At 45.8% G+C, this 23,067-nt stretch overlaps 2 protein-coding genes across 2 annotated transcripts in view; one reads left to right on the top strand and one right to left on the bottom strand.

Moving 5' to 3' along the window:
* The window catches only part of DMRTC2 (DMRT like family C2), a 58,008-nt gene that overhangs the window by 7,584 nt on the left and 27,357 nt on the right, over window positions 1-23,067 (top strand). The window lies entirely within an intron of this gene.
* The window catches only part of LOC308591521 (uncharacterized protein), a 36,528-nt gene that overhangs the window by 5,252 nt on the left and 8,209 nt on the right, over window positions 1-23,067 (bottom strand). The window contains exons 9-17 of the mRNA XM_081202288.1: window positions 22,767-22,869; window positions 21,773-21,966; window positions 20,700-20,811; window positions 8,456-8,671; window positions 6,273-6,400; window positions 4,359-4,468; window positions 3,277-3,485; window positions 1,419-1,652; window positions 880-1,160 (exon numbers count right to left, since the gene is read on the bottom strand). Of these exons, the coding sequence (XP_081058414.1) occupies window positions 880-1,160; window positions 1,419-1,652; window positions 3,277-3,485; window positions 4,359-4,468; window positions 6,273-6,400; window positions 8,456-8,671; window positions 20,700-20,811; window positions 21,773-21,966; window positions 22,767-22,869 (1,587 nt within the window). The remainder of the gene's footprint in view (window positions 1-879; window positions 1,161-1,418; window positions 1,653-3,276; window positions 3,486-4,358; window positions 4,469-6,272; window positions 6,401-8,455; window positions 8,672-20,699; window positions 20,812-21,772; window positions 21,967-22,766; window positions 22,870-23,067) is intronic.

Raw genomic sequence — 23,067 nt, 5'->3', positions numbered from 1 at the left:
ATGATTAGGAGAGAATGAGGGCTAATGGGGTCAACTCTATCCCCTTCCTCATATCAGGACTCGGAACTTTTGTGAATTCTCCTGCTCTCCTCTCTGCTCCTGTCTGTGTCCCTGTAACTTGATCTTCCCTCAGCTTTGTTTTCCAGACCTCTCTCTTCCTGTCTCCCCTCTCCCTCTGTCTGCACTTCTTCCCTGGGAGCTGGTGTATTCATGACACATGCCAAGAATCCAGGTCTCATTCCTCGACATCCTGGCCAGTCATTCCCTGAATCAGGGCAAGCATCAACCTGCTACCCTCTATGGAAAAGGAAAGAAACAGTTTTGAGTCTCAAACTTTCCTTCCAACAACAAATCCTCTTCAGTTTTCCCCATATAGGAACGGCCACTTGCTTAAGTGGGGAGGCTCAGAAAGAGCAGGGCAAATGGTGTGTGGATAAGGCCTCAAATAACAGGACCTGCTGCAAGTCTACTTTGCCTTACCTATTACCCTCTGTCTTTTCCTCAAACTGGTCCTCCCACAGTGAGTTCCTCATTCTAAACACCTCCCTTGGGAACAGGGTCACTTTTTCTCCCAACAAAACCAAGTGGTTGCCAGTTGTTCCATGTTCCTGGGGGCCTCTTAGCTCAACTCAACTAGCTCCAATGGCATCCAATCAATGGCCAACAACACAACCTTGCTAAGGAGCCGGATCTCATCCCTTGACATCTTGGCTACTCAGTCTCTGAACTAGGACAGGAATGAATACATTGCCCCATAGAAAGGAACTTCCCATTTCTGAGTAGCCAACTTTCCATCCAACACAAAATCCTTCTAGCTTTCCCCATATCAGATATGGAGAGCCCCTTATCTCATGCCCACTGGTGAGTTAATCCTCATACCCCAAGTTCTTTCTGATAGTCGTGATCGTCATCCTTGAAGGCCCGAGCCAAGAACACTTTTATGGCCTCCTTCTCATATTGGGCGTGCACTTCCAGCAGCTCCTCAATAGTCTCGGTGGGCAGCTTCAAGTGTTTCTCTATCTCTGCTTCATAGTATGTAATGGCATCATGCACAGCAGCTGTGTTCTCAATCTGTGCCAAGGCTACCACCGCGTTCTCTATGCAGGGTATGGAGCCACTGGAGATTGTATCCACGTAGGTCACCGCCAGGTGCCCCAGCACTGCAAAGGGAGGGAAGAAAGCCAGTTTATTTATTTTAGCTAGCTACTTGCGTTTCTATGGTGAGACATGCTGTATTCCTATATCAATTATATTAAGTTGTGGGTATCTGTCAGGGATTTCTACTTGTGAAATGGGACTTTCCCCTCTCTCCTGTGAAATGTTACAATGATTCCTTTTCTCCCTCTGGACTCCGTCTGTGTTACTTAAGTGACTTTGCTAACACATCCATTTTTTCTGGTCCCTTCCCTTCTACTCACATATCCCGGTCACCAGGTGTCCTCCTTCGATCATTTTGGGCTGAGCACTTTCATATATGTGCTGGCGGAAGCGGTGCACTTGCACCACAAAGTTGGGGCTTAGCATCTTTTCAGACAGGTCGTCCAGTTCTGATAAGTCTCGGCTTCCGGCCGGGCGGTCAAAGACAAAGCACTTGCGGCTGGGGAAGTATTGGCGGATGCATTTCTTGGCAAGATCTAGCTTCTCGGGTTGTCCTGGAGAGGGAGAATGCAAGAAAGTTCAAAGCCATCACTCTTTCTGGGCTGCTGCATTCCATCTTTGCTCCAGGCGTCATGCCTGCCTCAGATCAAATTCGGCTGGCCAAGCGGTGCAATCCTTCACGTCAACAGCGTTTTGGAATGCGCATTTGTAATGGATTCAGTGAAAACACCCCTATGCCAAAATCCTCCCACCTGCAGAAAGGTGACAAACCAGGGAGGAAAATTCTAGCTCATCCTGTTTTCCTGTTCGTTTTGCCAGCAGATTCTGTCAAGGATGTGCTTTCAACTAAACAGTCCCCCATATACAATCCTAAGTGACGTAGTCCTGAAAGACCACATCAGCAGTTCATTCTGTTTCCCTCATGTATCCGCATTATATTTGAGCTTTCATACAATGTAAAAGCCACCTCAATGTGCTCTATGTGGGGCTACCTTTGAAGGTGACCCGGAAACTACAACTAATCCAGAATGCGACAGCCAGACTGTTGACTGGGAGTGGTTGCTGAGACCATATAACACTGGTCCTGAAAGACCTACATTGGCTCCCAGTATGTTTCCGAGCACGATTCAGTGTTTTCGCTGACCTTTAAAGCCCTAAATGGCCTTGGCCAAGTACACCTGAAGGAGTGTCTCCACCCCCATCGTTCTGCCCAGACGCTGAGGTCCTGCACCGAGTGTCTTCTGGTGGTTCCCTCACTGCGAGATGTGAGCTTACAGAGAACCAGGCAGAGGGCCTTCTCGGTAGTGGCACCCGCCCTGTGGAACACCCTCCCACGAGATGTCAAGGAAATAAACAACTGTCTGACTTTTAGAAGACACCTGAAGGCAGCCCTTAGGGAAGTTTTTAATGTTTGATGTTTTATTGTGTTTTTAATATTCTGTTTGGAGCTGCCCAGAGTGGCTGGGGAAATAATACTAATACTAATTATTATGATTATGATTACCTCCAGAAATCTAGCAGAATATACAAGAGGTTTAGCACTCATTTCCACGTTAATTGCTTCCAGAAACAAACATCTGTTTTCAACCCCATTAACCCAGAAAATTGTGGAGTAAAATGACAGAATTGGGGACCGTACACAGTTCTTGACTGCCAGCAGGGCTTTTTTGGGATTCTTATGTTCAAAGGCCCCATTTCACAGAACGATTCTCTCCCATTTTTCACCATTGTCTATAGAATTTGGACTTCCCACTGACGCGGATGTTATAAAAAGCTAACAAGAATGTAGTTCAGGGATGGGGAATCCCAGACCTGTGGGCCAAAAACAGCCCTGCAGGACTCTCGCCAGTCCACACCCCTTCTCTTCAGGCTACAGACCTCAATGGCTTTGCCTTGCAGCCTCCTTGAGAGTTTTTGCCTGGCTGAACTGTGTCCCTGAACTCTGATAAGGCTTTCTGCTTGCCTGGGTGAGGAATATGCTGACCTGCTGTACTAAGGTCAGTTCTACAGCTGTTGCTCCACCTTCCTCTGCCCTGTGGCCCCCGTAAGGTTGCTCAGAAGGGAATGCAGCCCCTTGAAGGATAACGGTTCCCTGCCCCGATAGAGTCAGTCCCTGTCACAGCCTCAGATTGCTGACGCAAGGCCTGGGTGGGATCCCATCAGCCCTCTTTCCCATACCTTTCTTCCTCCTCAAGGCGTTCTCCAGATATTCGTCGGAAGAGATGGGGCATCCGTTCAGCTTCAGCTGCAGCGTGAAATCACGCACAGCCCAAACAAAGGCTGGGAAGAACCTGAGAAAGTCGTCACTGTTTTCCTCCTCTCCATCCTCAGAGGTCTTTGTGGCTGTAGCTTTTACCTTGATTCGCTTAGTCAGCTCTGTCACATACCTGGGATTACACTAAGGAATGTATGGAGATGACTCTTGTCCCCTCCTGGGGCAATAATCTCTCAGTTAAATAACTTAGATAACACTATTAGAGGCTACCGCCCACACACTTCTGCTGCGCTTTTCTGCTTGTGTGGTGGCACCTCGGTAAAACCACTTCTTGCTGTTTGTAGCAGAGTTTTCCCCGGAGGCAGAGGACAAGAACAGGAGTCATACTCAAATTCACAGTCAAGAGCTTCTTTGTTGCTTGACTGATTGCACAAGCATTTCTGTTACTATTATATACAAGCTATTTACATTCCTTCCTTATCTCTCCAGCACGGTATAATCTCAGTCCAGTAATTAACAATCCTGACACAGCAAAAACTCATAGTATCAGCAGCGCATAGTCCTACTTCCAACCTTGTGGTCAGCGTGCGTGCTGACAGTGTGTGTGTGTGTGTGTGCTTTCCTCGTGCGGAAGTTGCAGCCTGCAGCTTCCTCCCTTTATTGGGGAGTGCGGGGTATAAATAAAATTTATTATTATTATTATTATTATTATTATTATTATTATTATTTATTTGCACCTCCAGCTGACACCAATCAAGCCTAGAGCACCACTCCTACACACTAAAGAAAATTCTGGAACCCTCTTTAAAGCTTCCAGGAACTTTTTATCTGTTTCTTAAAGAATGTTTTCCTAACAAACACAAGAGTCCAGAGAGAACGGTGGCACTGCAGGCTTGCGAGGGCCATCTAGTATCCTGCAAAGAAGTGCATGGGGGAGATCCCATAATGTTCATGGAGATACCACACAAACCAAAGTCCCTGCCCCATCTACTCTGGCTGCAAATCAGGGAACTGGAGGTGGAATGGAGTTTTCATGGAAGGATACTGCAGTTTTTCCAAGGCAAACTGGTCGATGATACCCATGCTGTTGTAGACCAAGGTGCTGCTAAGCAGAATGGACAAGGCAAAGATCCACGCGTCGTTCTCAATATTGCTCTGTAGGGAGCGATAGGAGTAATTAGCAGAAAACCCTTGTACACTGGGCTTGCACCTGTTTTATTTATTTGCATCTGACGCTATTTATAGACCCGCTCGATTGCGGCAAACCCTGTAAGAGGTTTGCAATAAATTTGTAAACGACATCAATTTAAAAGGCTAAAAACAATGGAAAACATAGAATCACAGAATTGTAGAGTTGTAGAGTTGGAGGGTACCCCAGGAGTCATATAGTCCAACCCCCGGCAATGCGATTTTTTAATTTTAAGAAATCTACAGTAAGAGAGATTAGAAGCATATCAACATCTATGCTAGGTTTACCTTAAAAAAAGTTTAAATTTCTTGCAGGAAAGAGTACAATGATGGTGCCTTCCTGATATCAGCAACCTAGAGTTGTTGCATTCGCTAGAGTTAGAGATACTGCTTTGGTGGGTATTTTCTGTTCCCACTGCCTCAGACTGTGGTGACTTTCAGGAGCTCTGGGGCTGCTCTTAGTCTAGTTTTCCTGTTGTATGTAAGGACTGCATAGAAAACCATCCTAGGCAAATGACTTATAATGAGTTGAAAAAAATGTTTAAAATAACTTTTGTGGGGAAAAACAGAAGCTTTTTTATTAGGAATAAATATACCTGAAGGAGCGTCTCCACCCCCATCGTTCTGCCCGGACACTGAGGTCCAGCGCCGAGGGCCTTCTGGCAGTTCCCTCATTGCGAGAAGCAAAGCTACAGGGAACCAGGCACAGGGCCTTCTCGGTAGTGGCGCCCGCCCTGTGGAACGCCCTTCCAGCAGATGTCAAAGCGATAAACAACTACCTGACATTCAGAAGACATCTTAAGGCAGCCCTGTTCAGGGAAGTTTTTAACGTGTGATATTTTACTGTATTTTTGGTTTTATGGAAGCCGCCCAGAGTGGCTGGGGAGGCCCAGCCAGATGGGCGGGGTATAAATAATAAATTATTATTATTATATTATTATAGGAATCTTAGGTCCAGATATACCAAAGGAGCAGAAAAGACTGTTTATGTACGCTACGACAGCTGCGTGGATGTTATTATCCCAAAGATGGAAGGAAGACAAAGTACCTACAAGAGAAGAATGGCTGACAAAAATGATGGCAAAAATGACCGGGAAGGTCAGAGTTCAAGAGGATAATAAATTTGATAAAGAATGGGGGAAATTTATAAGTTACTTAAAATATCACTGTAAACAATTAAAAGCATTGGCAGGGATAAAAAAAAAAACCACTTGCAGTGTAATGAGAACTATGGTGAGAATTGAGGTTAAAGAAAATACGGAGAACATTATTTGATACAGTTGGAAAAGAATAACTATGGAAACCGTGGAGAGGTGGAGGGAAGTCCAGGAATTCAGAGAATCCTATATGTATATGATTATGATTTATTTGTGATGCTAATTGTTAAAGCTAAAAATGAATTTAAAAATTATTATCATTTTAAAAATGAAAACTCTTCAAGGCATCAACTCCCTACTACCAGATGTTTGCACATCACCCAGCCACTCCACGTCCAAAAGCTTTGGGAGTGTTCTTAGGACTGCCAGCTCAGGAGCCCAAGATTTCAAGGCCAAAACCTGAGACCTAGGATGTCACGGGGATCTCATTAAGTGTGACACATTTCTCCCCACAACAACCCTGTGAGGTAGATTAGGCTGAAAGGCAGTGACTGGTCCAAGGCCACCCAGCAAGCTTTGTGGCTGAGTGGGGATTCGAACCCTGGCCTCCCAAGTCTCAGCCCAACACCCTAACCACTGCATCACACTGGCGCCAGCCCTGTCCTCCAGCCTACCTTCTCCACATCACCCAGTCCTTCCGTGTCCAAAAGCACCAAGGTGTGGCCAGGATTTTCGGGGTGAGGAAGGCACCACATCCAGATGCCCATGGTCTCTGCTTGTATGGTGGCACCCAGAGAGAAGCCTGTAGGGTACAAAGGAGAAGGAGATCAGATATCAGGGGATCACCTGTGTGTTTGTTGTGGGTGGAGGTGTTGTTCTGCAACTCTCAATAGTACTCACTCCAGTTCTTAAAATGGAGGGCTTCCACCCTTTGCAAACAAGTAGGTATCTATGGAGCATCCGTCACCAACCCGGTGAAGATGCTTTGGACCACAACTTCCATCAGCCTAATCCAGAGTTGTAGTCAAAAACATCTGCATGGCACCAGGTGGGTGAACATCTTATCTTCTAGCGGCTTGGCCAAATACTTATGTTCTTTTCCAAGCCAGCATGAAAGGAATAGCCCAGTATACCTGAAGGAGTGTCTCTACCCCAATTGTTCAGCCCAGACACTGAAGTCCAGCTTTGAGGGCCTTCTGGCGGTTCCCTCCCTGCAGGAAGTAAGGTTACAGGGAACCAGGCAGAGGGCCTTCTCGGTAGTGGCACCCGCCCTGTGGAACGCCCTCCCATCAGATGTCAAGGAAATAAACAACTGACTTTTAGAAGACCTCAGAAGGCAGCCCTGTTTAGGGAAGTTTTTAATGTTTGATGTTTTATCGTGTTTATAATATTCTTTTGGGAGCTGCCCAGAGTGGCTGGGGAGGCCTGGCCAGATAAGTGGGGTATAAGTAATAAATTAGTTGTTCTTGTTGTTATATCCCCTGCACATGCAAAGAAGCACCATAACTACAAACTGCAGCAATAGCCTGGTTGTAAAAGGAACCTTGGGGCTCTTGTCAGCCACTTAATTGCCCATAAAGTGGGTTAGATGACTGCTCCAGCACAGAAGGGAGGATGGAACAGGTTCAAAAGATCAGAAGGAGTGAATGAAGTATTTCCATTTGCAGGGAACACAGACCAAAAACCTATAGCCAGCAAGTAGCTGAAGAGCAGATGGCCTGTTGTACTACTGTTCTGGCCTCTTGCTATTTCCTTTTTTAAGGTCCACATTGACCCTCTACAAATCAGCTCTTTTAGCCTTTTTAGAACAGTTTTGCACATGCACTTGAGACAGGGATATGATGCGTATGCACTGTTAGCCCAACTCAAAGTGGACCCAATGAAGTTACTGGGCATGACTAACCTCATGAATTTCACTGTGTCTGTTCTGAATGAGGATGGGGGGAAAGTTCAGTTAAGTTCGCTTGCAAAGGCAAGCCAACCACATCCATGCTTTACAAAACAATGTGTTTACTAGAAAACCCAGCCATCCTCTGAAATCCACACTTCTCCAGATTTTGAAACGTAGCTGTCCAGCAGAGCAATGTGCACAATAATCCATACATTGGGGTAAATTGTGCATGGCAATGCATATTTTAGTGAATATAACAGCTTTCCAAAAATGTTGGGCAAAATTGCATACAAAAAGGTCTTTACAGTGGTTCCTCGGTTTCTGAACGTAATCAATTCCGGAAGACCGGAAACGTTTCGAAATGTTCAAAAACCAAAAACTCAATATGGAAGCCTCAAAACGTATGGAAAACTCAAACAGGAAGCCGCCTCAGAAGTTCAACTTCTGAGGCACGTTCAAAAACAGAAGCATTTACTTCTGAGTTTTTGGCGTTCAAAAACCGAAACATTTGGCTTCCGAGACCCTTGAAAACCTTTTATTAGGAGAAAAGCTGATGGGGATTTTATTTTATTTACTTATTTGCAAATTGCTGCAGAAATATAGGGAACTGAATTTTAGACTGGAGAGATGAGAAATTGTGAGAACTGAAAGAGAGAGATCCATCGATCCATCCATAACTCTGAGCACTTAGTTTGGTACAACCCATTATTAAGGGACTTCATACTATAACTGCCCCCTTCTCATTGACCACATTCACACTCTATGCTTGAACTGCTATGATGCCAGTCATGGCTTTCCCCAAAGAAAACTGGGACCTGTAGTTTGCTAAGGGAGCTGAGAGGAGGCCTCCTTATTCCCCTCCAATCAATCCCTCTTCTCAGGGAACTCTGGCGTGGTGTGAATGTTCCCATTCAGCACCCCAGTCTCTACTCAGGAACACCGAGCAGATTCTTCCTGCAGACTCACCTTTCTTCTTTCCTGCCAGCTTGTTCATGAGGTAGGACTTGCCAGTGCGGTACAGTCCCACGATGGCTACTACCACCACTGGCTGCTGGATGCTCTGCAAGATCTTCAGGGCTTCCTGGTTGACCCGCAGCTGTTCATTGGGGTTGTTCTCAATCAGGCACATTGGCTCTTCCATGTTCACTAACGGAGGCCGCGGAGAGCCCATGAGAGGGATGGATCAGGACAAAGAACCTCCTGGGAGAAAAAGTAAAGGAAAATGTTCAGAAAATCTGGCTTTTTTTAACTCAGAAGAATAGCTGCTCAGCTTTCCTAAGAGTAGATGGCCTATTTCACTGCTGTTCTGGCTACTAAGGGCCTGTATTGATGGCACTAACTATGTCCTTTTTTAAGGTCCACGTCGACCCTCTATGAATCAGCGCTATCATGTTTTATCCCTTTTTAGAACAGTCCTGCACATCGACAAAGGTTTCAGGTGCTCCGTGGTATCATGACCCTAGAAAGTACGGATATTAAATTGTGTGGAGGGCATATGCAGGTGTACCTTCTCAAACATAGGCACCCCTTTTGCAGACATCCAAGTTTGATGCACAAATGGATAGCCTGGCCACGTTATTTCTGCACTGCTAAAGGGTGTTCAGAAAAGCATTATGAAACTCACTGTCTGCTTTGCTTTCAAGCTGTTTCTGGAAATGCTCTTGTTTCAACTTCCTCCCTTCTTTTTTTACCAGAACCCCATTGTTTTTAAAATAATTTCCTCTTTTGAAATCAAGAGCTGGACTTTCCCTGCAACTGTTTACATAGTTCATAGAAACTTAGAGTTGGAAAGGACCCCAAGTTAATGGATTTGATAGCACTGTGGTCAGTGTTCCTGGTCAGTTATAGGGCACAGCACCAAACAGGACTATGCCCAAGGTCACCTCCCCTTTGCTTGGTTCTATGTTCCAAGCCACATCTGGAAACTTTGCCTCTTTGTTGTTCCACATCTGGAAACACATTCCAAGCATCTGGAAACTTTGCCTCTTTGTTGTAGCCCAAACACGCACTGCTGATGAATCTGAGCATAGTGTAAGGGTTGGGTTCACATTTGGGCCGAGCACGCCCCATATATGTAAAGCAACCCCCCCCCCAAGAATCCTGGGAATTGTAGATCTGTGAGGGATAAACCACAGCTCCCAGGATTCTTAAGGGGGGAAATGTGTTTTCTCTGTATGATGTGCAGATCCATTGCAGGCAATGAGATTGTCCCATTGATCTGATGGGTCTGTCTATGTCTAACTAAGTCTGGATCCACTGCTTAATTGCTTGAAGATCAACTTACAGAGAAATCTCTAGTCCCACAAGTGAAAACTGCAACAAAACGCTGTGCAGTGTGCTCTATAGTGTCAGCCAGCCACTTGTGCCCTTTTCCAGGATAACTCCGTTCCATCCCAACCTCCCTTGTTTGAATTCTCTCTACTCTGTATTCTCTGCCTACTGAGCAAGGCAAGCTCAGGGACAAGCAATGAACTGGCTGTCATCAGCTGAGGCATGAGTAAGGGAAAATTAGGAGAATTCTTAATAAAGGCTGCCTGTGGCTTCTTCAGACTCTTTTCTGTAAGATCTGGGGAACTAATTTTTTGTTATTATTTTAAAAAAGGTCGGAAACATCCAAGCAGATCCCAGAGTATTGTATGTGTGTACAATGACAATGAAAATGCTGTTATATTGTAACAGCAAGAATGACACAATCACTAAAGCAAGCAAGCAGACCGCAGACAAAAGCAGCACCGGTCCTTCCATTAGGCAGAGTGAGGCAGCTGCCTCAGGTGGCACATTTTAGGGGGATTGCAGATTGCTGCAGAAATGGAAAGAATCAAATTTAAGACTGGAAGAACGAGAAGCTGAGAGAGCTGAAATTGGTCGATGCTTCCATCCCTAGCCGCCATAGGCGCCGACTCCATGGGGCTTGAGGGGGCCCGAGCCCCCTCAAAAATTCGTTTGGGGGGGCTCAGCCCCCCCAATAATCTCGGGCGGCGGTGGGCGCGTCCGCGGCTTTTATAGGGCGCCCGGCGCGCACCAGCTCAATAACGGGCACCGGTGCGGCGGGGGGCGCCGGGCCGGGGGAGGGGGCGGCCGGCCTGTCTCCTTGGCAACCCCACTGAGCAGCGCCGGCTCCCCCGGGAGGGCCATCCCCCCGCGCCGCCGATCGCCAACACCGCCGACGCTGTGGCTGCCCGAGCCCGAGCCAAAGCCCGAGCCCGAGCCAAGCCCGAGCCCGAGCCAAAGCCAGAGCCCGAGTCAGAGCCAGAGCCAGTCAGTCAGGAAGGAAGGAAGGAGAAATGGGGAGGGAGACGAGGGAGGAAAATTGCGCGCAGGGTGAAGAAAGGAGAAGGGCGAACGAGACGAGCTTCCAACCCAAAAAAGGGCTGGAAGACTGGGAGGATGCAGGATCGGGAAAGAAAGCGACGCCTTCCCCGCCCGCGACGTCGCCCGCTTGTCATTGGCAGCGCAGCGGGCGCCCAGAGGGGCTGGGCACCGGCGCAGGGCCGCTCCGCAGCCGCGGAGGACAGCTGCGCGGCTAGCAAGGTGTGCCGCGTAGAGCGCGGCCCTTGTGTGGCCCGGTGGCCAGGCAAGCTCGGGCGGGGACCCCCATGCGAATCTAAGACGGGAGAAGAGGGCAGAGCAAAGGGGGTCCCTTCCCCAACCTCCGGCTCTGAGACTTCCCTGCGCCCCAGAAAAGCGAAAGGATTTTCTCTTCTTTTTTTTTTATAAATATTTTATTAAGTTTTCAAATACAAAGTTAGAAACATACACTGAAGAAAAAAGTAAAAGAACAAGAAAAAGAAAAAAAGAAAAAGAAGAAAAGAAAACCAACCATTCAACACATTTTTTATATAACTAACTGGACTTCCTCGCATCTCCCTTACCCTGCATTCTTTATAATAAAGATATCAGCAAATTATTACCTTGTTTCGTACCTTATTTTGTACTTTTCAAATACTATACCTCTAAATTTAACATACTTTTCATCAGTTACTTATATCTTAAATTAAACATAGTATTACCTTAGATTTTGACCTTTTCTTACTTAAAATATAATTTCCTGTTTCCCAAATCTAATTGCTGAAGCTATAGTTTCCGAATCGTGTAAATTTTTAACATTCATACAACTTATATTGTTTTTGTAAATAGTCCTTAAATTTTTTCCAGTCTTCCGTTGTTTCTTCTCCCAAATCTCGGATTCTGCCAGTCATTTCAGCCAGTTCCATGTAGTCCATCAATTGCGTCTGCCACTCTTCCAGTGTGGGCAAATCTTGTGTCTTCCAATATTTTGCGATAAGTATTCTTGCTGCTGTAGTTGCATACATAAAGAAAGTTCTATCCTTCTTTAACACTTTCTGGCCAACAATGCCCAAGAGGAAGGCCTCTGGTTTCTTGGGAAAGGTATACTTAAATACCTTTTTTAATTCATTATAGATCATTTCCCAGAAGGCCTTCACTTTTGGACAAGTCCACCAGAGGTGAAAGAATGTCCCTTCAGCCTCCTTACATTTCCAACATTTATTATCAGACAGGTGATATATTTTTGCAAGCTTGACTGGGGTCATGTACCACCTATAAAACATTTTCATAATATTTTCCTTCAAGGCATTACATGCCGTGAATTTCATTCCGGTGGTCCATAACCTTTCCCAGTCCTCAAACATGATGTTATACCCAATATCCTGAGCCCATTTTATCATGGCTGATTTGACTGTCTCATCCTGAGTGATTTTCTCTTCAACCTGCCCTCCATCCTCTTGCAGAAAACTCTTTGCCTGCCCTGCCCGTATCTCGTTTTTGCTTTTTAATTCCACACACGCACCCTTCGGACTTCGTGGCAATCGGGCGCACGGGTGCGTTTCCTAAGAGAGTGAGGACCCCCGCCTCCTCCCCACCTGCTCCCTCGCCAGCCAGCCAGCCGCGCGCCCTAGCCGGAGAGCCCCGGCCATCCCTGTCGCGCAATCGGCTGGATCTCCCTTCAGCAGGCCGTGCTCACAACTCGGCCCAGGGACCCCCAGCAGCGGATCTCCGGCTCAGCTGAAGAATCCGGCAACAAGCCCCCTCCTCCCCAATCGCTCCGCCGAAATACGCTCCAAAACCCCCCAGATAGGCCGCCGGCCGCCAAGTCTAGTGGCGCCCTGAGCGAGGGTCTCTCCCCAACACCGCCACCTCGAACTGCATTCTCCCGGCTACCCGAGCGAACCAGCGGCAGGACCCCGGTATGGGCCCCCCCAATATTTTTTATAAGTCGGCGCCCCTGCTAGCCGCCCAGGGAAACTCAGCCAGATTGGCGGGGTATAAATAATAAATTATTCTTATTATTACTAGCTGACCAGCATCCTTGCACTCATCCGAGCAGTCCCTTCCCTGCTCTGAGAAGTCTGGCCTCCGAAGCTTATGCCTGTCTCTCTCAAGCCAACAGGAGGGACAGGAGGAAGGAAAATGGTACTTACAGAGTTAAGTTGCTGGGAGCAGCGGCTGATGATCTGGGTTGCTGCTGAGTCTCACTGCTTGTGGACAGAACTTCTGCCAAAGGCAATAAGTTGCTGTGGCTCTTCTCTTGCTGGAACCGGGCACACCTCTTCTCCTTTCACTGAACTCCCCCCTGGCTTTTTTATGGTGGTGGGATGGGTGTTTCCTGGGGGTTTCCTTGCCTGGAATCTTCCTTCTTTCAGCATGAGAAATGTCTACTTCTAGTTTCGCTTTTCCCTTTCCGGGAAACTGCCTTTGTCCTTTGAGCAGATCAACTCTCGCAGCCTTGGAAGCGGGGAGGGGGGTGGTTTGATTAGGAGAAGCGGGATGATTTCGCTGCACACAACGGGCTTGAGTTGTGTAATTCGCTGACTCCCAGCTCATGAATCAGCCCTCAGTAACTGTAATTCGGGTTGTTTCTTCTGCTTCAAAGCTTGAAGCATTACGCTCTGTTTGTGACGAAAGCCTGCAGAAGAGACATGGCTCAATTTCCAAGGTGGTGGTGGTGAAGATGAGCCATAGAATCAAAGAATCATAGAATTGTGGAGTTGGAGGGGGCACCAAGGTTCATTTAGTCCAACCCCCTGCAAGGCAGGAATACTTCCCACAATCTTTGAACCACTAATCTTCTAGTTCATAACTCTGTGTTAGACTGGGGCAAGTCTAACACAATGTTGCATCAGACATTAATAACTTCCCTGAACAGGGCTGCTTACAGATGTCTTTTAAAAGTCACATAACTATTTATCTTTCTGACATCTGGTGGGAGGGTGTTCCATAGGGCGGGCGCCACTACCGAGAAGGCCCTCTGCAGGGTTCCCTGGAACCTTACTTCTCACAGTGAGGGAACCGCCAGAAGGCCCTCAGAGTTGGACCTCTGTGTCCGGGCAGAACGATGGGGGTGGAGACGCTCTTTCAGGTACACAGGGCGGAAGCTGTTTAAGGCTTTAAAGGTCAGTACCAACACTCTGAATTGTGCTTGGAAATGTACTGGGAGCCAATGCAGATATCTTAGGACCGGTGTTCTATGCTCCTGGAGGTTGCTAAAAGAAGCAGGGATTTTGAGAAGTTGCAAAACAATTTCTCCCAGCTGGACAGCAAAATGGCAAATGTGATGCAATGTAAGCAAACGCAACATGATCAAAGGTCCCTATGAGAAAATATTACGTTTGAGTCTTTGTAGTTTAGAAAAAAGTCAAGTAACACCTGGCCCCACCCCACTCACCATTCACCTCTTTACTTCTTAATGTAACACTAATGTCTCACAACAAATGAAACTGATCTGTAGAAAATGCAGCTTGAAGAAAGAGACATTGCACATACTTTTGTAAACCAAGAATCTTTAATTATTTTTTAAATAAAAAAATAGAACAATAAAAAAGCAAGTAAGTGGAAACACTATAAAGCAAGGCTGCCTTACATCCAGATTTTCCTGAATATTACTGGGATTTCAAAGGCAGAATCGACGTCCGGGGGGGATTTCCAAAGGCCATTGCTTTGTCCTAGATGTTAGGCAGGTCCATTGAAAAATCAGTCCTTGGGGGTCTTCCTAAAAAAAGCTCTACAACTCTCGGGCGTCCTGGTTTTTACTTTTTGAAATAGGGCAAGCCTACTATAAAAGTGTATAAAATTGTGCATAATTTATACTCCTTTATAATCTCCCCACTAGTGTGTGCATAATTTCTCCTTCTCTCATAACACTAAAACTCAGAGGCACCCACTGAGGCTGAATATTGGAAGATTCAGTGCAGCTCATAGATGAGCTATGGAACTTGCTCCAACAGGAGGTAGTGATGGCTACCAACTTGGATAGTTTAAAAGAGGACTGGACAAATTTATGGAGGATAAGACTATCAACATCTTCTAAACTGCAATGCTACATTCCATCTCTGTTGTCAAAGGCAGAATGCTTCTGAACGCCAGTTGCTGGAAACAGCGGGAGGGGAGAATGCTGTTGTGCTCAAGCCCTGGTTGTGGGCTTCTCAAAGTCATCTGCTGGGCCACAGTGAGACCAGAATATTGAGCTACGTGGGCCATTGGTCTGTTCCAGCAGGGCTTATCCCAGGAGCAGCCAGATCCTATGCATCACAAGAATAGATTCAGTGGATTCAGCATGCATAGTACTGCCACCTTATTTGAAGAGAAAGAGTAGGCTAACAAGGAGCAACCTGAATTCAGAGAAGTGTGAGTGGAACTCTGCCACTTCCTTATCCCTCCCCACTTCACCTGATGATTGCGTTCTCTGGGTTGGACCAGCTTGAATACAAAAGCAGAGGAGTGGGGTATGAATAATAGGTGTTTGCTTGCTTGCTCCCCGCCCCCCGCAGAGCTAAGTGACAGGGACTGAAAATGGGCACATTATTTGCTAAGGTTATTCAATAAGAGGTCCTCTTGTGGATCAGGAATTGGTTAAGTTCATTGAAGCAAATGGTAGGAATAAGTGGACAGTTCTCCAAATGGAGAAGAAAGTGCAGTCTTCCAAAGATTGGTATTATCCCAAAGATTGTGCTTTTTAACTTGCTCATAAATTATCTAGAATTAAGAGGTAAACAGTGAGGTGGCCAAGTTTGCTGATGATACATCATTGTTCAGATTTGTTGAAACAAAAAGAGATTGCAAAGAGTACCAAAAGAACCTCACCGAAGTGAGTGAACAGGTGGTGGAATGGCAAATGCAATTCAAGTGTAAAATGATTCATGCTGGAACAAAATAACCTTACATTTCACATATATGCTCATGGGGTCAAAACTGGCGGTGACAGACCAGGACTGAGGCCTTGGGGTCAAAATTTCTTCTGCAATATCAAGTCACATTTGCTGATGTGGACATTTATAATTCTGCTTCTAGCTGACCATTGAACAGCCATGTCTGGACGGCACTGGCAGACCTTAGTGTGGAAATGTTAATTGTCTGAAAAACAACGAACAGCATGGCTCCAGATCACCTTTTTAGCAGTCAGTGAGATGATGGGAAGCCTGCAAATATTCACAGCTGAAGTATGCTCTCCAGAAGCAAAGGTGTGTTTGTGTATGAGAGAGAAGCAGCAGAAGTCTGATTCCCCTGGAGAAAATATGATGTCCATATTTGGTGTGGTTTGCATATGACTAATGGCAATCAAGAACTTTGGAGAAATGTAATTGTTCACAAAAGCCAGTCAATACAAAGATGCAGCAGATTTGCCTGAGATAAAGGTGCTTCTAATGAATAATGTCATCTGAAATGTATATGGGGCGATTCCCTCCACCCTTCCTAAAACCCATCCATGAAAGCTTCATAGCTGAGCACAATTTCCCCACATCCAAGCCCAATAAACTTTTCACATACTGTCTTAGAATCATAGAATCATAGAATCATAGAATCATAGAGTTGGAAGAGACCACAAGGGCCATCGAGTCCAACCCCCTGCCAAGCAGGAAACACCATCAGAGCACTCCTGACATATGGTTGTCAAGCCTCTGCTTAAAGACCTCCAAAGTAGGAGACTCCACCACACTCCTTGGCAGCAAATTCCACTGTCGAACAGCTCTTACTGTCAGGAAGTTCTTCCTAATGTTTAGGTGGAATCTTCTTTCTTGTAGTTTGGATCCATTGCTCCGTGTCCGCTTCTCTGGAGCAGCAGAAAACAACCTTTCTCCCTCCTCTATGTGACATCCTTTTATATATTTGAACATGGCTATCATATCACCCCTTAACCTCCTCTTCTCCAGGCTAAACATGCCCAGCTCCCTTAGCCGTTCCTCATAAGGCATCGTTTCCAGGCCTTTGACCATTTTGGTTGCCCTCCTCTGGACACGTTCCAGTTTGTCAGTGTCCTTCTTGAATTGTGGTGCCCAGAACTGGACACAGTACTCCAGGTGTGGTCTGACCAGAGCAGAATACAGTGGCACTATTACTTCCCTTGATCTAGATGCTATACTCCTATTGATGCAGCCCAGAATTGCATTGGCTTTTTTAGCTGCCGCGTCACACTGTTGGCTCATGTCAAGTTTGTGGTCAACCAAGACTCCTAGATCCTTTTCACATGTACTGCTCTCAAGCCAGGTGTCACCCATCTTGTATTTGTGCCTCTCATTTTTTTTGCCCAAGTGCAATACTTTACATTTCTCCCTGTTAAAATTCATCTTGTTTATTTTTGCCCAGTTCTCTAATCTGTCAAGGTCATTTTGAAGTGTGATCCTGTCCTCTGGGGTGTTAGCCACCCCTCCCAGTTTGGTGTCATCTGCAAATTTGATCAGGATGCCCTTGAGTCCATCATCCAAGTCGTTGATAAAGATGTTGAATAAGACCGGGCCCAAGACAGAACCCTGTGGCACCCCACTAGTCACTCTTCTCCAGGATGAAGAGGAACCATTGATGAGCACCCTTTGGGTTCGGTCAGTCAGCCAGTTACAAATCCACTGAGTGGTAGCATAGTCAAGACCGCATTTTACCAACTTCTTTACAAGAATATCATGGGGCACCTTGTCAAATGCCTTGCTGAAATCAAGGTAGGCTACATCCACTGCGTTCCCTTCATCTACCAGGCTTGTAATTCTGTCAAAAAACGAGATCAGGTTAGTCTGACATGACTTATTTTTCAGAAATCCATGCTGACTATTGGTGATCACAGCATTCCTTTCTAGGTGCTCACAGACTGTTTGCTTAATGATCTGCTCCAGAATCTTCCCTGCTATTGATGTCAGACTGACTGGGCGGTAATTATTTGGGTCCTCTCTTTTCCCCTTTTTGAAAATAGGGACAACATTTGCCCTCCTCCAGTCTGCCGGGACTTCGCCTGTTCTCCAGGAATTCTCAAAGATGACTGCCAGTGGTTCTGAGATCACATCTGCCAGTTCTTTTAATACTCTTGGATGCAGTTCATCTGGCCCTGGAGACTTGAATACATCTAAACTAGCCAAGTATTCTTGTACTAGCTCCTTAGTTATTCTGGGCTGTGTTTCCTTTGCTGAATCATTTGCTCCAAATTCTTCAGGTCGGGCATTGTTTTCTTTATTGGAGAAGACTGAGGCAAAGAAGGCATTGAGGAGTTCAGCCCTTTCTGTGTCCCCTGTTTGCATTTCACCATCTTCTCCTCTGAGTGACCCCACTGTTTCTTTGTTCTTCCTTTTGCTACGAACATACCCATAAAAGCCTTTTTTGTTGCTTTTAACCTCTCTAGCAAGCCTGAGTTCATTCTGTGCTTTAGCTTTTCTGACTTTGTGTCTACACGTGCTGGCTATTTGTTTGAATTCCTCTTTGGTGGTTTCCCCCCTTTTCCATTTTTTGTACACATCCTTTTTTAATCTTAACTCAGTTAAAAGTTCTTTAAATAGCCACCCTGGCTTCTTTAGGCACCTTCCATGTTTCCGTCTCATTGGTATTGCCTGACGTTGTGCTTTTACTATCTCCCTCTTAACAAACTCCCAGCCATCATGAACTCCCTTTCCTTTTAGTATTGCTGTCCATGGGATCTCACCCAGCACTTCCCTAAGTTTTATGAAGTCGGCTTTCTTAAAGTCAAGAAATTGAGTCCTAGTATGCTTGGCTGCTCCTTTCCGCTGTATAGTAAACTTCAGAAGAGCATGATCACTCGCGCCTAATGATCCTTCCACATCTACCCCACTAACCAGGTCATCAACATTGGTTAGGACCAGATCTAAAATGGCTGTTCCTCTTGTTGCTTCTCCCACTTTCTGGACAATGAAGTTGTCTGCAAGGCCAGTGAGGAATCTGTTTGACCTTATGCTCTTGGCTGAGTTTGACGTCCAACAAATATCCGGGTAATTGAAGTCCCCCATTACTACTATCTCCCTTCCTTTTGCATGCTTGGCCATCTGTTCCAGGAAGGCATCATCTATGTCCTCCGTTTGGCTTGGGGACCTATAGTAAACTCCCACAACGAGGTCTCTGTTATTCTTCTCTCCCTTAATTTTGACCCAAATGCTCTCACTTTGGCTTTGAGGTTCTAAATCTTGGATCTCTTCACAGGTATACACATCCCTGACATATAACGCCACTCCTCCTCCTTTCTTGTCTGGTCTGTTTCTCTGAAATAGATTATATCCCCCCATTATTACATTCCAATCGTGGGACTTATCCCACCAGGTTTCAGTGATGCCTATTATGTCATATTTAGTTTGCTGTACCAAGAGCTCAAGCTCATCTTGTTTATTTCCCATGCTTTGCGCATTAGTGTACAGACATTGAAGTCCATTAATCATTCCCCCGTGTCTCTTATTTAAGGATTTTTTCCTCCCACCACTAGGTCCGGGTGCTGTTTGCTCCATTTGGTCTATGACATTTGGATGATCATCTTCATTAATTGATAGACTCCTACCTTCAGGAGCACTGTCTCCCTCCCCCACATTAGTCAGTTTAAAGCCCTCCTGATGAGGTTTCTGAGGTTTTTGGCAAAAACATTTCTCCCAACCGTTGTGAGGTGCAGCCCATCACTTGCCAGAAGTCCATCTTCAAGAAACTGCAGTCCGTGATCTAAGAATCCAAACCGTTCCTGTTTACACCATTTGCGAAGCCAGCTGTTCACTTCCATTATTTTCCCCTCTCTCCCTGGGCCACGTCGTTCAACTGGGAGGACAGACGAGATGACAATTTGTGCATTTATTTGCTTCAATTTCCTGCCGAGAGCCTCGTAGTCTCTTTTGATCTTCTGGAGGCTATTGCTTGCAGTGTCATTGGTTCCCACATGAACCAAGAGGAAGGGGTATTTGTCAGTGGGTTTTATGATTCCTTGCAGTCGTTCAGTTACATCTTGGATCTTAGCCCCGGGGAGACAGCACACTTCCCGAGACATCTTGTCAGGCCCACAGATCACTGCTTCTGTTCCCCTCAGTAGGGAATCCCCTATCACCACTACACGCCTCCTCTTGGGTTTGGTCGGGGTTCTTCCGTGAGCTGTCCATTCCAAGGTCGCCTGCACATTCCTTGAGGACTGACTTTGCTGCTCGTCTTCATATACCTGATCGACTGTAATGAAGGAGAGATCCTCAAATGGAGTCTGCTCTTCGTCTTCCATGCTAGGGGAGAGGACCTCAAAGCGATTGTGTATTTCTAAACAATCAGAGTGAACCCTGGGCCTCCTACTTCTTTGAGTCACGTTTCTCCATATATCTGGCTCCTGTGTTGATGAACTAGCCTCCTTCTCAGGGGAGTCCCGTCTCCTCCTTGGTGGGGACGGTGTGCTCTGTTGCTTCCAAGAAGAGCTCCAGCTCTCTAATTCTTTGGAGCGTAGCTACACGTTCCTCCAGTTGCCTTTAGATTGTTTCAAGCTGGAGACTTTTTACCTTTACAGAGAAGCCTCTACCCATGGCAGATTCCAATTTATTTATTGTCCAAAAACTGTTATATAAGGTTCTGCAAAATGCACTGTTATTAAACATGATCTAGTGGCAATATACATGGTCCATATACAATTATAAATCACTGTCGAAGAAATACAGACATAAAATAAAACCAAAATAAATAAACCATAGTTATGTGAATACTTGCAAGGCAGCAGCTAGAACTATTTGCAACATAAACATAATAGTTAAGACAAGGTTCAACAGAATACAATCAACTATCAGATTTTCCTTCTTGTTTAATTTCACCCATTTTGTCTTTATATGCCATCATTTTTCTCATATACACACAAAAAGTCACACCAAAGATATCTACTCAGTGAGCCCAGATACAAAGTAGATCTCTCCTCTCCATCCCATTCCTCATCCATTTAGGGCCTTTTGGAAATGCCAGCAGCTTCAAAGGATCACACATCCAGGGCCCCCCCTCGACTGTTGACTCATCGCAAAGTGCAAGCGCTGGATCTCGCCCTGAAGCCTGTTGAATTCTTGGCTGAACCCTTCTTCCTGAAGCCGCCTCTGCTCCTAAGGAATGGCAGGGATAAAGAATAAAATCAATGCCAGTTGATCACAGAGCAAAGCTGGAGACTGCAATAAGAGACGGGGACAGAGCTAGGCCAATTCAGGTGGTGAATTGAGACAGGTGAGCAATTGCTTCCTCCTCCCTTCTCCATATGCCCCCAATCCAACTGCTTCCCCCCCCCCTAATGTTAGGTCCCTGAAGACTATCTCAAGATGACACAGGCATCCTCAGCTAGAATGGTGCCATCTTGCACAAACTGGCCCTGTGATTCCTGAAGGATGTATGTTGTAGAGCTCCCCAATGGTCACAAGTCCCCAGATAAAATAACAATGGCAAGAGAGACAAACCAGACTCCATTCATCATCCAAAGAGGCAGCAGCAGCAGCAGCAGCAGGAAGAGGAAGCTTGCTTCCTTCTAGTCTGCCAGAAAGAAGACTCAAAAGAACATTGTGACTAAGAAGTAGTGCCTGGGGTTGCTTTTTTTGTCCTCCCTCCCAATCCCTTTTCTTTTTGTGCTGTATCTTTTAGATTGTAAGCCTGAATGCTTATTACTGTTTGCTGTGAGATGCTCAGGAGGACTTCTTTGGCTAAAGAGTGGGGTAAAAATACATGCATAGAAATTGCATACATATATAGTGTCTTATTGAGAGCCAGTGTGGTGTAGTGGTTAAGAGCGTAGACTCTGGTGAACTGGGTTCGCGTCTCTGCTCCTCCACATGCAGCTGCTGGGTGACCTTGGGCCAGTCACACTTCTCTGACATCTCTCAGCCCCACTCACCTCACAGAGTGTTTGTTGTGGGGGAGGAAGGGGGAGGAGATTGTTTGAGACTCCTTCGGGTAGTGATAAAGAGGGATATCAAATTCAAACTCCTCCTCCTCTCCCTTCTTCGACTCTGGCCTCTTTAGTGAAAGCTGGTAGGACTGCATAAATGATCAGGCTTACACTACTAAGGATATTGTTACCTGGAGCTTTGCATTCATCACCATCTCATGCTCTGCCAGTAGCTTCCTCCTGTCCTCCTCCATTTTTGTTTCTAGCTGCCTTTTGTGCTCCTCAAAACTCTTTTCCTGCTGCTGGGCCCTCCGGACAGCCTCATCTTTCATCTTCTTGTGCAACTCTGCTTCCCGGGCAGAGGCTTCAGCCTTGACTCGCTCCACTAGAGGGAAAGAGAGATGGTGAATGCTAATTGTACATTAAGACACAGGTTGGCAAAGGCTGCATTAGCGTATTTGGAGGTGTATTTGTACATACACTGAAATCAAATTTAAAAACACAGCTTCCTCTAAAGAATTCTGGGAACTTTAGTTCCTCTAAAGAATTCTGGGAACTTTAGTTTACCTTTCACAGACCTACAATTCCCAGCACCTTTCACAAACTAAGTTCCCAGGATTCTTAGGGAAGGAAATGTGTTTTACATGAGTGGTGTGCATGTAGCATAATCATTATTAATTTGTTGTTGTTGTGACAGTATTTAACAGTATACAGCACCATCAGTTCTTTTTTTGCTGCATCACATTTCAGCTGGGCTACTGTGACAGCTCAGTATCAGGGATTTTTAATATATAAAAAAAGTTTTAATAAATTATCATATCATTAGAAGTCACATTGTTATTTTAATGAACTTCAGTCTAGTGGGCCTTTCCCACTTCCCTTAATGAGTTGAGAAGAATCTTCCCAGCAACATTTTCCTCTCCCATCCTGTGGTCTCAGTCAAAGTCACCACTCCACAGTGGCCATTACAATTTTTTTATTATTATTATTAAATGGCAGGTCTGATCATTGTACCCTCCAAGATGTTCCTAGTTTGGCTTTCATTCAGAGGCCTAGGAATTGGTAGGAATCAGGAACTAACAAAAGTGATAGAAAGTGGGGACTCCCACCTCAGACGGAGGAGGCTAAAACTATCCCAGCCAAGATTGTTATGGATCTGTAAGGCCCCTCTGAACTGGGGCTCACCTTCAAGCTCCTTCTGTTTGTCCGTGAGGGTCCGGTCAGCCTGCAAAATGGATTGGGCTGCTGCCTCCTTGGATTTCAGGAAGTCTTGCAGGGCCTGGGAAGCCTAAAGAGAAGAGGGGTAGAGTGAGGCAAATTGTTTGGCTTTGTGCTTGCATGCAAAGCTATATGCAGTGAAGAAGACACTGCAAAAACCTGAAGGCCAGTCTAGATATGGCAGGGTAGCCATTCGTACTTTATCTAGATTACTGGCCCAATCACATCTGGAGCTGAGCTGGGTTTGTGAGAAGACAGTGAGGTGTAT

Source organism: Podarcis bocagei (assembly GCF_964188305.1).
Source record: "Podarcis bocagei genome assembly, chromosome: 7".
Lineage (NCBI taxonomy): Eukaryota > Metazoa > Chordata > Lepidosauria > Squamata > Lacertidae > Podarcis > Podarcis bocagei.
Note: the sequence above shows the minus strand (reverse complement) of the source record. Positions and strands in the feature narration are given on the sequence as shown.